Source organism: Anas acuta, chromosome 13 (genome assembly GCF_963932015.1).
Source record: "Anas acuta chromosome 13, bAnaAcu1.1, whole genome shotgun sequence".
In the NCBI taxonomy this organism is placed as follows: Eukaryota; Metazoa; Chordata; class Aves; order Anseriformes; family Anatidae; genus Anas; species Anas acuta.
The window spans coordinates 6565774-6579180 of record NC_088991.1 but is presented as its reverse complement, the minus strand read 5'-3'; the positions used below and the strand labels follow the sequence as shown (position 1 = coordinate 6579180).

Sequence of the window (13407 nt, the reverse complement as noted above, 5' to 3'; positions counted from 1 at the left end):
TGTGGGAACCCGCAATAAAACGTCTCCAGCACACGTGTGCAGAGTGCGATCCTCATGGGGGGGGGGGTGTTGGAAATGATTGAATAATTAGGGGGAGGGCAATGATTGAATAATTAAGCGGGGGGGGAGAGAAGCAGCCATGTTCCTGTCCCAGGACAGGGGACTACAGCTCCCAGCCTGCCTCAGGACGCGGCCGGCGGCTCCGTCACCCTGCGTGGGGCCGTGGTGGCGGCGCTGATGGCGGCCGTGCCGCCGGTGGCCTACATCTACAGCCCCGAGTACACGGCCCGCTGCGATGCCCTCTGCAAGGCGCCCCGCCGGGTCAGCGCCGGGACGGGGGGCTTGGGGCTGCCCACCGGCCTCGTGCTCACCCTCTCCCTCCTTTTGTTTTGTTTGTTTTTCTGTTTTTTAACTCGCCTTCCCCCTGGTTTTGCAGGCCAGCATGGTGCACTCGCTGATCGAGGCGTACTCGCTGCTGGAGCACATGATGTGAGTGTCGCCGTGCCATGGCCGTGGGGCACGCCGAGCGTGGCCGGGGCCTGCGGGGAGCCACACGGCTCGTGGCGGTGCCCGGCTGCCACCGAGGGGATCTGTGGGGGTCTTGGGGCTCTTGGGGGAACAGTCGGGGTATGGGGCTTGGGGCATAGCGGTGAGAAACCCTCTGCTGTTCTCCGGGCCCTTGGGGTTGGGTGTGGAGGGAGAGGAGAGGCTCCTGCACAGCACCTCAGGATGTCCTCACGCCCCTGTTGAGGGACATCCCCGCAGGACTTTTGCTTTGCTCCGTGTACAAATCTTTGTGTAGGTTTAGCTGGGGGTGTTTTGGTAGGGTGCCGCACAAACCGTCGTGGAGGTGAACTTGAAGGGCGTGGGGATGGAAATGCCCGGCCTGTGGGCGATCTTCCACTAGCCACAGCCTGCACTGCATCGCCCGATTGCAGAGGGCTTCGGCACAGCCTCAGCTTTAATTTTGCAGGTTGAAAAGCACCCAGACCTGGGGACGGTGCACACAGGTTGCTGAAGACAGGCTTGGTCTCTGCTTGGGTTGCAGAAACCACTGCTCAGCTCCTGCCCCAGCAGACGGCTGTCCTGCCACAGCCACTGCAACTAGCCCTTGCCAGGAGTTGCTCAAAGGGGAATAACAAACCTAAAGGGAAAAAAAAATATCTCAAAGTGATGTGGAGAGGTTAATGCAGGCAGCTCCTGCGGCTGGTCCTCATCGGGGTGGGCACAGCCGGCAGCACCAGGCGTGGGGAGCGGTGTGCTGCAGCCCAGCGGGGTGGCTTTCCCTCTCCAGGTGACAGTGTGGGAGGAGGAGGAGGGATTTTGTGGGTTATTTTTCAACAGCAAGCGCCGAACTGTCCGAGAAAGTTCCAGCTGGGTGGTGTTTTGACCTGCTCCCTCTCCCCTCCCTGCTAGGATAGTCAAGCCGAAGGTGGCTACCATGGAGGAGATGGCGAGCTTCCACACGGACGCTTACCTGCAGCACCTGCAGAAGGTCAGCGAGGAGGGGGATGACGACCATCCGGAGTCCGTGGAGTATGGACTGGGTGAGGACACGAGCTTTCTGGGGGAGGGTGACCAGCTATCAGGTGCCAGGTGCTCTTTGCTGGTGCCTAGGTGAAGCTGAGCTCCAGGGGCTTGCTGTGGCTTTGGTGTGGTGCTGGTCATTCCGATGCTTTCCGTGTTGCCAGCAGAGGGTACTGTCAGCCCCGTGCTGCTCCGTCTGGCCCTAGCTGCCAGCTTTTAGTGCTCATTTGGGGATCCTGAGGGGGGCGGGAGGCCCTGGCACAGTGCTCTTGGTGGAGAGCTGAGGAAGGGCTGCCCCAGCCTGCTGTGGTGGGGGGCACGCGTGAACAGCAGCCTGAAGCTGCAGCCAGGAGCCAGGTTTGCACTGTTCACACACTAGCCTGGTTTACATCTTCAGCAGTGAGCTCCTGCCTGCTGGACTCCGTTTCTTTCTCTTTTAGCAGCAAGTTAGGGCTGCGCTTGAGGAGCGACAGCTCGGGGCGTGCTTTGCACAGAGGAAACGCCCGACGCTGGCTCTCACCCGCAGGTTACGACTGTCCGGCTACCGAGGGCATCTTTGACTACGCGGCAGCCGTGGGGGGAGCCACCATCACCGCGGCCCAGTGCCTGCTGGACGGCAAGTGCAAGGTAGCGATTAACTGGCCTGGAGGGTGGCATCACGCCAAGAAGTAAGAAAACCATCTCTCTTCCCTTGCGTTTTCTCAACTGGGGGTCTGACCCCAGCCTCCTCACCCCTGGCTTCCCCGGGAGCCCTCAGGGGAGGCTGCCCGGCGGTGGCTGTGCGGGCAGAGGGCCGAGAGGAGGCAGGGGGGAAGGCAGGGCAGAGGCTGCAGCGTGGCTCCGGGGCTCAAACCCATCGCCAGGGATGGTTTCCTCTCCCCTGGGAGTCAAGCAAGAATTCAGAGTCAAGCACAGCACGTCGTGGTCCACAGAGCAGGGCTGTGGAGAGGCAAGTGGTTGGTGTTGCTTCAAACTCGGGAGAGCGTGGCGAGACATTGTCCACATTGTTTGGTGTGGCTTTCTGGGCTCATTAATAAGAGGAGTGAAATGGCGCAGGCCCAAGCTCTGGTTTTTGTTCTGCTCTGCTGGCCCTGAGCTGTGGTGTCAGTAGCAGCTCTCCAGAACAGCAGGAGAGGAAGCATCAGTGTTGTCCCCAAATCCTGGGATTTCTGTAGTGCTAGAACAACTTATTTCTGTGGCTTCCTTGTTTCCCGAGGATAAAAGAAGTTTTTGCCTTGCTGCTGCCGCTGGGCTGAGCGGGTAGTTTTCTGCCGGCTTGTTAAAACCCTTCTGGAGCCTGTATGAAATTGGTGCCCTCGTGGCACTTCGTGGTGTCACCAAGGGTTGGGTTCCCCTTTGTGCAGTTGCATCCTGCCAGCTGCTAGTTTTGCTACTTGATTCTCACTGCTTGGTGACAGCAAATGGTGCTGAAGGGCAGCTCTGCAGAGCTGCAGGCACCAGGACGTTCACCAGGAATGGCTCCAGGTTTCTTCCCCTTGCCCCTGCTTAACAGAGGCTGTTCTGAAACTAAAAATATTTTGGGGTGGTGGAGGGGAAGGAATTTGGCTGGGTTGTCTCAGGCTCCCAGTCACAGCCTTAAACAGCTCCGTGCCCCACCTGGAGCTTGCTGTCTTTGTGCTCGCTCTCAGGGCATGGCGTTTGTTGGAAAGGGAGAGCTCCTCAGAGTTCCTTGTGAGCTCTGAACCTGTGAAGTTTGATTCTTTGCATTGCTTCAGGTTTCTGGCTCCAGTTGCCATGGGCTTCTCCCTTCTTCCAGCTGCGGTTGGCTGGGTGACCCTCTGGAGGGACATCGTTTCCTCTTTTTATTTCGGTGTTGGCACTGCATTTGCTCCTCAGGCTGCAGGGTTTGGTTCCTCCTGGTCCCTCTCAGAAGGAACCAGCAGCCTTGGAGCTCACCGAAGTCTTGCCAAGCTGGAATTGTGTCCACACTGCGTTTACTCCCAGCAGTGTGAGAGCAATGAGCAAGTAATTACCCAAGCTGTGCCCTTCCTGCGCGAGAGATGGAAAGGGAGAGAGCTCACCCGGCAGGTGGGCACTGGAGCTGTGCCATTATGCCTCTCTGCTGCTGGAGGATGAGGATTTTCACCTATGGTCTTTCTCATTCAAGTCCCAGAGCTGGTCCTGGTGTGCATGCATGCAGCATAGGTGTCCTTTTGTCAAAACACCGGCTCCTGGTGGCTCTGAGGCCACCGAGCAGGGAGTGGAGCAGTGCTGCTTCCTAAGGGGCACACCTGAGGTCGTGGAGCCATTTGAGCCCGGGGAGGAGGGATCTGGGCCCACACAGGGCTTGGTGGCAGCTTGCAGAGCTGCAGGGAGCTGACATCTTTTCGCTGCATCCCCAAAGCAGGTAAATGGGCTGGTGCCAAGTGGTGACCGGGGACTTGACTTTGAAGCAAGTCAATCCGGGACAAGCGTCCCCACCACACCTCTGTCCTCTGTCCTCTGCTGGCTTCTTGCTGCAGAGGAAGAGGAGGGTACAGTTGACAGCAGTTTTGATCTCGGTGACCCTGAATTTCTTTAAATCATCTTTCTTTGCTAATATTTTATTTGCTAACGTTTTATTTGCATGACAGCGAAATGGGCAGAGCTCCTGCTGAGGGGTCAGAGCCTCCCCTCAGCTGCTGCTGAGCCCAGGTGTGAGAAGGGATCAGCGTGAGCCATCATGAGCTGTGCTCCCCGTGCTCCCCAGCCGTGCTTTGGGCTGCTCCTGACCCACCTCTTGATCGCTGCTGGCCCTTGGCTGGGCTCCTTTTCCTGGAGGTGAAGGTGGAGGCTTGCAAAGTGCAGGTGGCGAAGCCGAGCTCGGTGGCGATGGCAGTGGTGCTGTGCAACCTCACGGCTGTTTTCTTCACAGAGATGAAGCCTCAGGCTTTTGTTACCTGAACGACGCCGTCTTGGGGATCCTGCGGCTGCGCCAGAAATTTGACCGAGTCCTTTATATTGACTTGGATTTGCATCACGGGGATGGTAAGGGATTTGCAGACTTGAGGGAAGGGATGGGGCAGGAAGGCTCTCCCTGCTGTGGCAGCCGTGGCTGTGTCCCCTTCCAGCATGAATTCCCTCGATCCAGTTCTGCCGTGTCCTGCTCTGTGGGTTTGCCCCGTGCTGCTCATTATTTTGGTGTTATTCGAGCGTGTTGCCCTCCTGTGAGGCTCTGGGCAGCGCTCTCGTACCTAAAGCAATGAACTGCATGAAGGGCCAGCTCCCTCTGCAGTTATCCCTCTGCCAGGGGCTCTCTGGCAGGGACTTCCCCGGGTTTGTGTGCCTGGCCCCGCAGAGCTCACGGTGCTTGATTCTTTGATGTCACCAGAGCAAAGCAGAAGCAGCCAGCAGTGCACGATGCCTTTAAAAGGACTGACTTTGTACAGCTCAAGTTGGAGAGGGCCTTGCTGAGAGTGCTCCCTGCTTCGGGGCCGTTATTGCAACACCCCGTAGCATTTCCTGCTCTCCCTACGTGGTGCGTTTTGCTTTGCTCCGTTCCACCCCTGCCCCACCATTTGGTTTCTGTTAAGTTTCCCGTAACTGCTCTTTCCCTGCACACCCCCACTATTTTAATCCATATTTAAGGGAAAGAAGTGGCGTGTGGGATTGCAGAAGAGCTGAGGAAAAAGCGAGAGAGCCCAGTAGCTCTGTTTCTCAGCAGAGCCACGCTCCAGCCAAAGCCTCCTTGCTAGGCTCCCTCCCCAGCCGGGCAGGGCACCGACCCGTTCAGTTTTGATGAGTATGAGACCAGCCAAATTCATCTCAGTTGTGAACACTGCTGTGTTTGAATTCCTATCCCTGTTGCTGAAGGATGGATTTGCCAAGCCACGTCTGGGTTTCTGGGTCATTCATTCCTGCTCTGCTCGCTGGCCCACGTTTATCGGGTGTGCGTTCAGGCTCCGTTGCTTACGCAAATGAAAATGCTTGAAAGCTTTTCTTCTTTTCCCTCTTCTGCCAGGGGTTGAAGATGCCTTTAGCTTCACCTCAAAAGTTATGACCGTTTCTCTGCACAAGTTTTCGCCAGGATTTTTCCCAGGCAAGTTGAACCGGCGAGGTTTGTACCGATTTGTACTCATTGATGAGGTCTCTGCAAAGGCACACCCCGTCCTCACCAGCAGAGGTGTCTCTCCAAATGTTCCCCCCTTCTGACCCAGAAGAAGGAAAGAGGGAGAAACCATGCATTTGTCACATCTCCCCCTTTCTGTTTGTGGCAGAGCCACTGCTGGGCTGCCCTTGAAAGCTTAATTGCAGGGTAGGGCAGACAGCTAGAACCGGGTCCATCCAAACCCTCCCGTGTTCGTGGAGGTAAGGCAGCTTCCCCATGGACACGCCTGGTGCTTTGCCCTCACCTGAGCCATGCCACACGTTTCTCTTGCTGCTGAGCCTCTTTTCCCCTTTGTTAACCCTTGGGCGTTTCTGCTTTTCAGGCACAGGCGATGTGACGGATGTCGGCCTGGGGAAAGGTCGCTATTACAGCGTGAACGTGCCTATTCAAGATGGCATTCAGGACGAGAAGTATTACCAGATCTGTGAAACGTGAGTCCTCTTGCTCTGATACGGTTTGCTTGGATGGGATTTTGGAGAACAGACTGCACAGATTTTGCTTATTTACTATTTTTAATTGCTCTTCTTCCTTGGATAAGGCTCGCCCCTTCCCCTGTTGCTGTTTTTGATGACAACAAACACAGATCTTAAGAGGTCTCTGAGGTTTTCTTCAAATCTTTGGGCAAGCTGAATAAACAAAGGTGTGAGTGCGAGGGTCTCTTGGCCACCGGTCAGCCTGGTGTGTTTAAGGAGAAGATGAGAAGGGAGAAGTACTTTTTAGCTGTGGAGCTAGGGCTACATGCTTCTTCTTCAAATAAATGCTCTGAACCCTGGCCATCCATCAGATACATGTTTGGGGCTGAACTAGGAGTATTTTCAAAGCTCCTTTTGTCCTTCTCTCTCTTGATTTGTGACAAACCCCACGAGCTGTTAGCCACGTTGAAAGTGGACCGCTGGGCTTGTTCACTTCTAGGCGAGGTGAGCCTGAGTGCAGGGCTGCAGGACACGGTCTCACATCTGGCTCTCAGCTGTAACAGCTGAGGGCTGAAACCACTCAGGGCTCGGAGCCCCTTCGGGTGGTCACGCTGTGGCTGTGCCTCCTGCTGCTTGGGGGTGCTTGTGCCTCATCTTGCTGAGGGCTACGCTTCCAAAAAGCAGCACAGCTTTAGGAGCAGAAAGAGGGGTTAGGAGCCCAGTCAGGATCAGCCCATCACACATGTAACGAGTTGAAGGACATCAAAAGCTGCCGTAGGTTCCAAGCTACATGCTGCCAGCACAGGCATTCCCAGAGCAATTCCCAGGGAGACGCTGTTAATAATTTGTCAATAAATAACTTGTGGAAGCGGGGGACCAAAATCTGATTTTACTTTTTTTTTTTTCCTTCTGGAAGATCTGACAGGTCTTTAAAATTTTGGAGACCAAGACAGCTAAGAATGAAAAGTTTCAGAGCTGCAGTGAGGTTGGCAGCACCAGAGCTGGATGCTGAGTTTCTGTGATGTACAAGAGTTGTAGCTCACGTAGGGATGTGTCCAAGGCACATTTCCACCCGGAGCCTTCTGTAAACCTGGCTGCTCACGTAGTGTTTCCATCAAAAGGGGAAATGATGAAGGGTCTGTCTAATCATAAGAGTAGCTGATTTGCTTGATCGCCTTCCAAAACTGCCCAACGTAATGAATCAAACTGGTTCTGACAAGATGTGGGTGACTTTACCTGGAGATTAAATGCTAACCTTTTGAAGATTAAAAAAAAGCACAACGTGTGAGAAACATGACAAGTGCAGCAAAGGAAAAGTAAGGAATAATCTAGAGGAATTCAGTGACGTTAGCTTTGCTCCAAAGACAAAGAAAAATCTGAATTCTATGAAACGGTTGTGGTAGTTTGCATAATAAAGCCACTCTTAATTATAGCTGAAAGAGGTAATTAATCAGCTAGTTTCAGCTATTAATCAGCCCACGTATGTGGTCTCAGCAGGGTCGAGTTTTCCCCAGAGGCGCCCGTGTTTCAGCAGTGAGGGCAGCCCTCAGCTTGCCGTGCTTGCAGAGCTGATGGCTTCAGCCCTGCAGGCACCTTGGTGGGGTTTGTGTGCTGGGGCAAGCAGCTGGTGAAGTTTCTGGGGTGAGCCCTGGGTAAGGGCAAGCTCTTTGTCCCAGGGATGCATCTCCCTGGACATCAAACCATCCAGGAGATGCTTAGGAAGGCCCCTGGGGTTGGATTCCTGCCCTGTCCTCAGGGCAGCTGATGTCAGACGCCTGCTTTGATGCCCACCCCCCCCAATTTCTCCCTGCAGCGTGCTGAAGGAGGTGTACGCCGCCTTCAACCCGGAGGCGGTGGTGCTGCAGCTGGGAGCTGACACCATCGCCGGGGACCCCATGTGCTCCTTCAATATGACCCCCGAGGGAGTGGGCAAGTGCCTGAAGTACGTCCTGCAGTGGCAGCTGGCGACCCTGGTGCTGGGAGGAGGTGAGTGGAAATCCCCAAGGAGTGTCCCGGCACCGCAGCTTGCGGAAGCGTTCGGGGTGGAAACTGGAGGAAGAGAGGAGAAATGGTATTTGGCAAAAAAAAAAAAAAAAAAAAAAAAAAAAATGAGGGGAAGGAAGCTTTGGAAAATACAGCCTTCCTCTCTTGTCAAAGTGTTTTTCTCTCATTATTTCGGTCTGCTGGGAAATTCTTTCAGTCTGGCAGGGTTGCCTTCAGCCAGGGTTTTTCCCTGTGAGGTTGTGCACAGTCACGGTAGATGTGACTGCTCCCATATTGCCTGTGAAACGTCATTTACTTGTAAAGCAGTCACTCGTTGTACTAATTAGCTTCGTATTTGTCCTCTCAAGCATGACAGTGCTGAAGAGCTCACCAGCAAATGGCTGGACATGTGGATCATGCTTTATGGGCCCAAGGCTGGCATTTAAAAGCAACAGTTCCTTGTCTCTGCTGCTGCCCTTGCACTTCTGTCCCTGTTACCCATGAAAACCCCTCTGTGCTGTCAAGAGACAGATGGGCTTGTGCTGGGTCTGCAGAGGTGGCTGGAGGAGCTTCCGTGGCTTGTTCCTGCTAGTAAAATCTGCTTTTTCCCTTTTCTCCCATCTTTCTTCTTCCAAAATCACAATTCTTGCTGGAGACAGGAGGCTACAACCTTGCCAACACGGCCCGCTGCTGGACATACTTGACTGGGGTTATCCTTGGGAGAACGCTGTCCTCGGAGATCCCTGATCACGAGGTAAGGTTTGCCAAACCCTCCCTGCTCCTTGCCTAGGAGCAGAGTCACTCCACCTAATGCAGGCAGCACCCTGGCTGCTCAGTGCTGTTTTGTTGAGAGAGGCTCCTGCAACAATAACGCACTGTCCGAGCAGCACAGTGGGTGCTTGTTCCCCAAACCTAGGGCTGTCCACAGCTTTTTGGAAGGGAGCTGAGAAGCCAGTAAAGTCAACCCTCAGGTAATTACACAGGGGGTGGGGAGGTGGAGTCACCTGCGGGCTCAAAGAGTCCTTTAGGATGTGCCAGAGCTTTCTCAAGGCTCTACGTTTTAGTCTGCAGTGACTGCGGAGGAGAACTACGTTCTGATTTGTCTGAGGGTCTCACAGACCAGTATGCACGAGGAACTAAAGCGTATGAGTGGGTTTAAGCTGAAAATATGTCATCATGGGCATTGGTGATTGCAGATATGAGATGAATTTTGGGAGTCGTCCTGCTTAGATGCGATCCTTTAGCCAGAACCAGGTTTTAAAACTGAGGAATGAGTTGCGTGCGGGATGTCACAAGGTGCACAATGGGCTCCTGTGTGCTCTGGCTGCTCCTTCTCAAAGGAATATTTATCCTCTTCTGGGACAGCCGACGCTTGGGCTGCAGAGCTGAGCTGGCTGCGACTTCTGGCGCCACTGCTGGCCAGCCAAGTTGGGCTCCCCTTGCAGCGTAATGGTGCTTGTGATTTTTCGTTTCCGGAGACGAGATGAGCTGCTCAGGATTCACCCTCCTGGAGGAACACGCTCCTGGAGAGCAGCCCAGTCTGCCTCGTGGAGCTGTGCTGCAGCACCTGAAGAGGAACGAGCTGGAGCCAGGGAAAACGTGGGCTGCCTGGAGTGAAGCTGTCACCTGGTGTCACCGGTGCCACCGGGAGGAGAATGTGTGTGATCAAACCAAGTCCCTGCCATGCACAAGTGCATCTCGACTCTGCATCTCTGGGAAGATTTACTAAGTGGTGGTGATGTTAGCCCCAAGGCTGCTGGTGGGGATCAGGAGCGTAACTGCAGCACTTACTGGGTGCCAGGTGAAGTGGCTCAGCACGGCCAGAAAGGTCCTGGGAGAACAGAGCTGGGTGGAGCTGAGACAGGAGCAATTTAGAAATCCTCTCTGATCTGCTTTGGGTTCAGAAAGAATACGTGGAGACGCAGGAGCATGATAGGTTGTCTGATTGTTCAGAGCCTGTGGCCACATCCTTCAAAAGAGGTAATAAAGTAATTTTGGTAATAAGAAACAGCTTCGGTACGTGAATTGAACAGCTCTGGATCTAAAACCAGCCAGAAGATGGTGGCATTCATCTCATTAAGCGTGGAGCAGCAGCCTGCCTTTGGGGAACTTGCATTTCTCTCCTGTGGCATGGAGAAAGTGGCCAAGCAATTCAGGGGGGTGCACAGCCCCAAGGACGAGGCTGCTCATCTACCAGAGACAGTGAAGTGTTCACACAGCACCAGGTGAAGGACCTCCAGGCACAGCCCTTAGGTTGGTGTACGCCTCCAGGAGATCAAGAGCTTCATTCCTAGCCTCGTTAGTGGCTCCAGCTGCTATTTTTCATTGAATCCTTGTAATCCTGTTTTGAAATGCATTAAGCACTTTGTGTCCACAAATACCCTTAAGCCCAGATACACGGGCTGATGCTTGCAGTTTTTTTCAGAGGATTTCCCTTATTGGTTTTAAATTTTTTTCTTGCATCTTCCCATCAGTGCCGGTCTGTGTTTGGAGCTCTTGGACCAAAACCAAGATCAGCAACTTCCAAAACCGGCTGTCTTGACAAGAACATTGAAGGATCACTTTTGTTTTCCTTCAGCTGATGCAGTTAGCTGTCCCCTCCCTCCTCCTCCATCGCATTATTTCATGATGTGCTGCAGAAGGAGCATCTGAACGCCTGCTGGCCGAGGCAGATGGAGCATGGACAGCTTTGGACGTCTTTACTGATCCATGGTGCTCGTGCGTGGTCGTGCTCCATCTTCTTGGGCGTGCTCAGGGAGATGGTTGAGGGATTATAAAGTCTCGTTAGCCTGATTTAGCTCCCCCAGAAAGCTCACATTAACAGAGTTAAATGTGCTCCCTGGAAGGAGAGGATAAGTTTTGGCTAGTTACAAACAGGTGCCCCTGGGAGCCCTCCTCCAGCCTCAGCCATCCCGGGACCCCTCTGGTGACTCTCCTCTCTTCTTCCTGCAGTTCTTCACGGAGTACGGACCTGACTACGTGCTGGAGATCACGCCCAGCTGCAGGCCAGACCGCAACGAGCCACAGAGAATTCAAGAAATTCTCAACTTGATCAAAGGTGAGCAGTCCAGCTCAAGCTGACACTCCTGCTTCGGGCTTAAGGGTCCTTTTAGGGAGGACTTTGGGCTCACTGGGGTCTTCCTTGCTGACTGGAAAGGTAAACCCCATTTATTTGATTGCCTTTCATAGATAATTAGACATGTCATGTCTAATAAAAACATCACTGGATGCTCCCCACGGGAAGGTAGGCTCAGGAAGTGCCTCTGTGGACATTCAGTAAAGGAATCCTTAAATTTCCATTTCTATCAGAAGCATGGCTGCTGCTTTTCTGCTGCCTTTTCCTGGTGTCCTTCCCAATTTTTGGGTTCAGTGGTTTCGGGGCTTCCTAAGCTCTCGGCACTGTTGCTGGTTGCACGTTACGGATCCAGCGAGGAACCTGTCCTCCATCCATTCCTCCATTCGTTTCCCAGGTTTATTCAGACTTTGGGTGCTGGCACACAGCGTAGCAGCAAGTGTCGTGGTTGGCACGTGGAAAAAACACTTTCTTTTGCATAAAACTTGGCGTTGGGGATTTTTGCTGAGCGCTGACTTGTTGTGGAATGAGAAGCAGCCAGTATCTGGCTCCTAGGCACCTTCCCAGTGCCCATCTGTGGTTTCACAGACCTGTGTCACTGCCACCATTTGATAAACCCTCAGAGCTTGCTGCAGTTCCCAAGGGTGAAATGAGAGCGATGTCTTTTAGGTGAAAGCTCCCTTTAGGTGAAAAAATAAGAGTTTTTCACTGCAGGAGTTACCCGGCAATGCAAAAACACCCATGGCACGCTCAGCCCTGCAGCAAGTTTTTTTTGTCAGTGTCAGAGACAGGGAGAGCCGTGGCCCCGTGGCACACCCTGGCACCCCTTCTGCATTCTCCCCCCCAAAAAAAAACCCACCCAGGGCAGGCAGCGCTGATCAGATGAGCCCAAAGAACAGAAAATAAATCAGTGCCATGCAGCGAGTGGGATCGGAGACAGTCAGGCTCACCCTTTTGTGCATCTTTCTCTGCAGGGAATCTGAAGCACGTGGTGTAGGAAGGCGCGGGTTTCCCCCAGAGCATTTCCCCACGGGAGGGGACACGTTTACGGCAGCGGCTGCAGAGGGGATTTGGAAGAAACTACTGTTGGTTCGTTGGTGGATTCGTTTCTCTCGTTGGTGGATCCGTTTCTCGTTTTCAAAAAAAAAAAAAGAAAAGCCTGCTGCGTACCAGGGCTCGCCGTGGGCAGGAGCAGGAGCCCTCTGGCCCCAGGTTTCCCGTGCCAGCAGAGCCTTCCTTGCTCCTTTCTCTTCCCTTTTTTAACACGACAGAGTTTATTCTCACTACTGGTTCTAATGTTTTTTAAAAGAGGGGCCACTGCAAGTTGTGTTTTTAACTGGTGGGCATTTTTTTCCCCCCAAATAAAGTGTTTGAAATACTCCAGCCCTTTTCCTTTCGTCCTGTGTCCACCCTACCGTGCCAGCACCCAAAACCCGTGGGGGGGGGGGGGGGGATCACCTGGCCTGGGAAGTTTTTATTTGTGCGGATTCTTTTTATTTTATTTTTAAGCAACATCCGCTTGTTGTGGGAAAGCAGATTTCCTGTTTGCTTTAATTAGCTTGTGCCGGAATAAATAGCACGGATGGAGGGGCTCCTAGGCGGCCGGGCTTTTGTTTCGGTCTCTTGTTTTTCCCGGCTACAAAGAGCAGGAACTGGGGCAGGGATGTGGGGCTGGATGCTGACGCCCCCTTGGAGCTGGCCTGCTGGCAAATCTCTGTGAGATTTGCTCCTTTTCATAGAAAAAAAAAAAATGGGTCGAGGCAGGAGCTGTTGTCGCCTGGCTCCCCCTCGCTGGCTGCAGGGATGGAAAAAAAAAATCAGGAAAAAGGATCTGAGCGGGGTCCCAGCTTTTATGGGGGAGGATGCTTGGGGGGGTTCTAAGCATAGATGGGGGGGACATGGGGGGTCCCAGCCTGGATGGGGAGGGGATGTGGGGGATCCCAGCCTGGATAAGGGGGACATAGAGGGTCTCAGCCATTTTGGGGAGGGCGCGGGGCGGGGTGGGGGGATTCAAGTATGGATGGGGAAGGGACATGGAGGGGTCCCAGCCTGGATGGGGGACACATGGGGGGCTCCCAGCCTGGATGAGGGGGGATATGGGGGGATCCCAGCTTGGATGGGTGGCACATGGGGGACTCCCAGCCTGCATGGGGGGCACATGGGGGGGTCCCAGCCTGGATGGGGGGTACATGGGGGGGTCCCAGCCTGGGTGGGGGGCACATGGGGGGCTCCAAGAGTGGATGGGGGGGCACATGGGGGTGTCCCAGCCTGGATGGGGGGTACATAGGGGGGTCCCAGCCTGG

General features: G+C 54.1%; 1 protein-coding gene across 2 annotated transcripts; it reads left to right on the top strand.

The window, feature by feature from the left end:
- The first annotated feature begins 109 nt into the window (after positions 1 to 109).
- Positions 110 to 12487, top strand: HDAC8 (histone deacetylase 8). Of its 2 annotated transcripts, none has more exons than XM_068696716.1 (11): positions 110 to 321; positions 437 to 489; positions 1417 to 1547; positions 2054 to 2195; positions 4403 to 4515; positions 5489 to 5566; positions 5958 to 6066; positions 7862 to 8034; positions 8691 to 8785; positions 10984 to 11089; positions 12079 to 12487. In XM_068696716.1, exons 1-11 carry the CDS (start codon positions 238 to 240, stop codon positions 12099 to 12101), a joined length of 1107 nt encoding a protein of 368 aa, XP_068552817.1. In that variant the 5' UTR covers positions 110 to 237; the 3' UTR covers positions 12102 to 12487. The 2 variants fall into 2 exon arrangements, with proteins under 2 accessions (XP_068552817.1, XP_068552818.1); XM_068696717.1 differs by having other exon boundaries at positions 232 to 321; positions 1422 to 1547.
- The last annotated feature ends 920 nt before the right edge of the window (positions 12488 to 13407 follow it).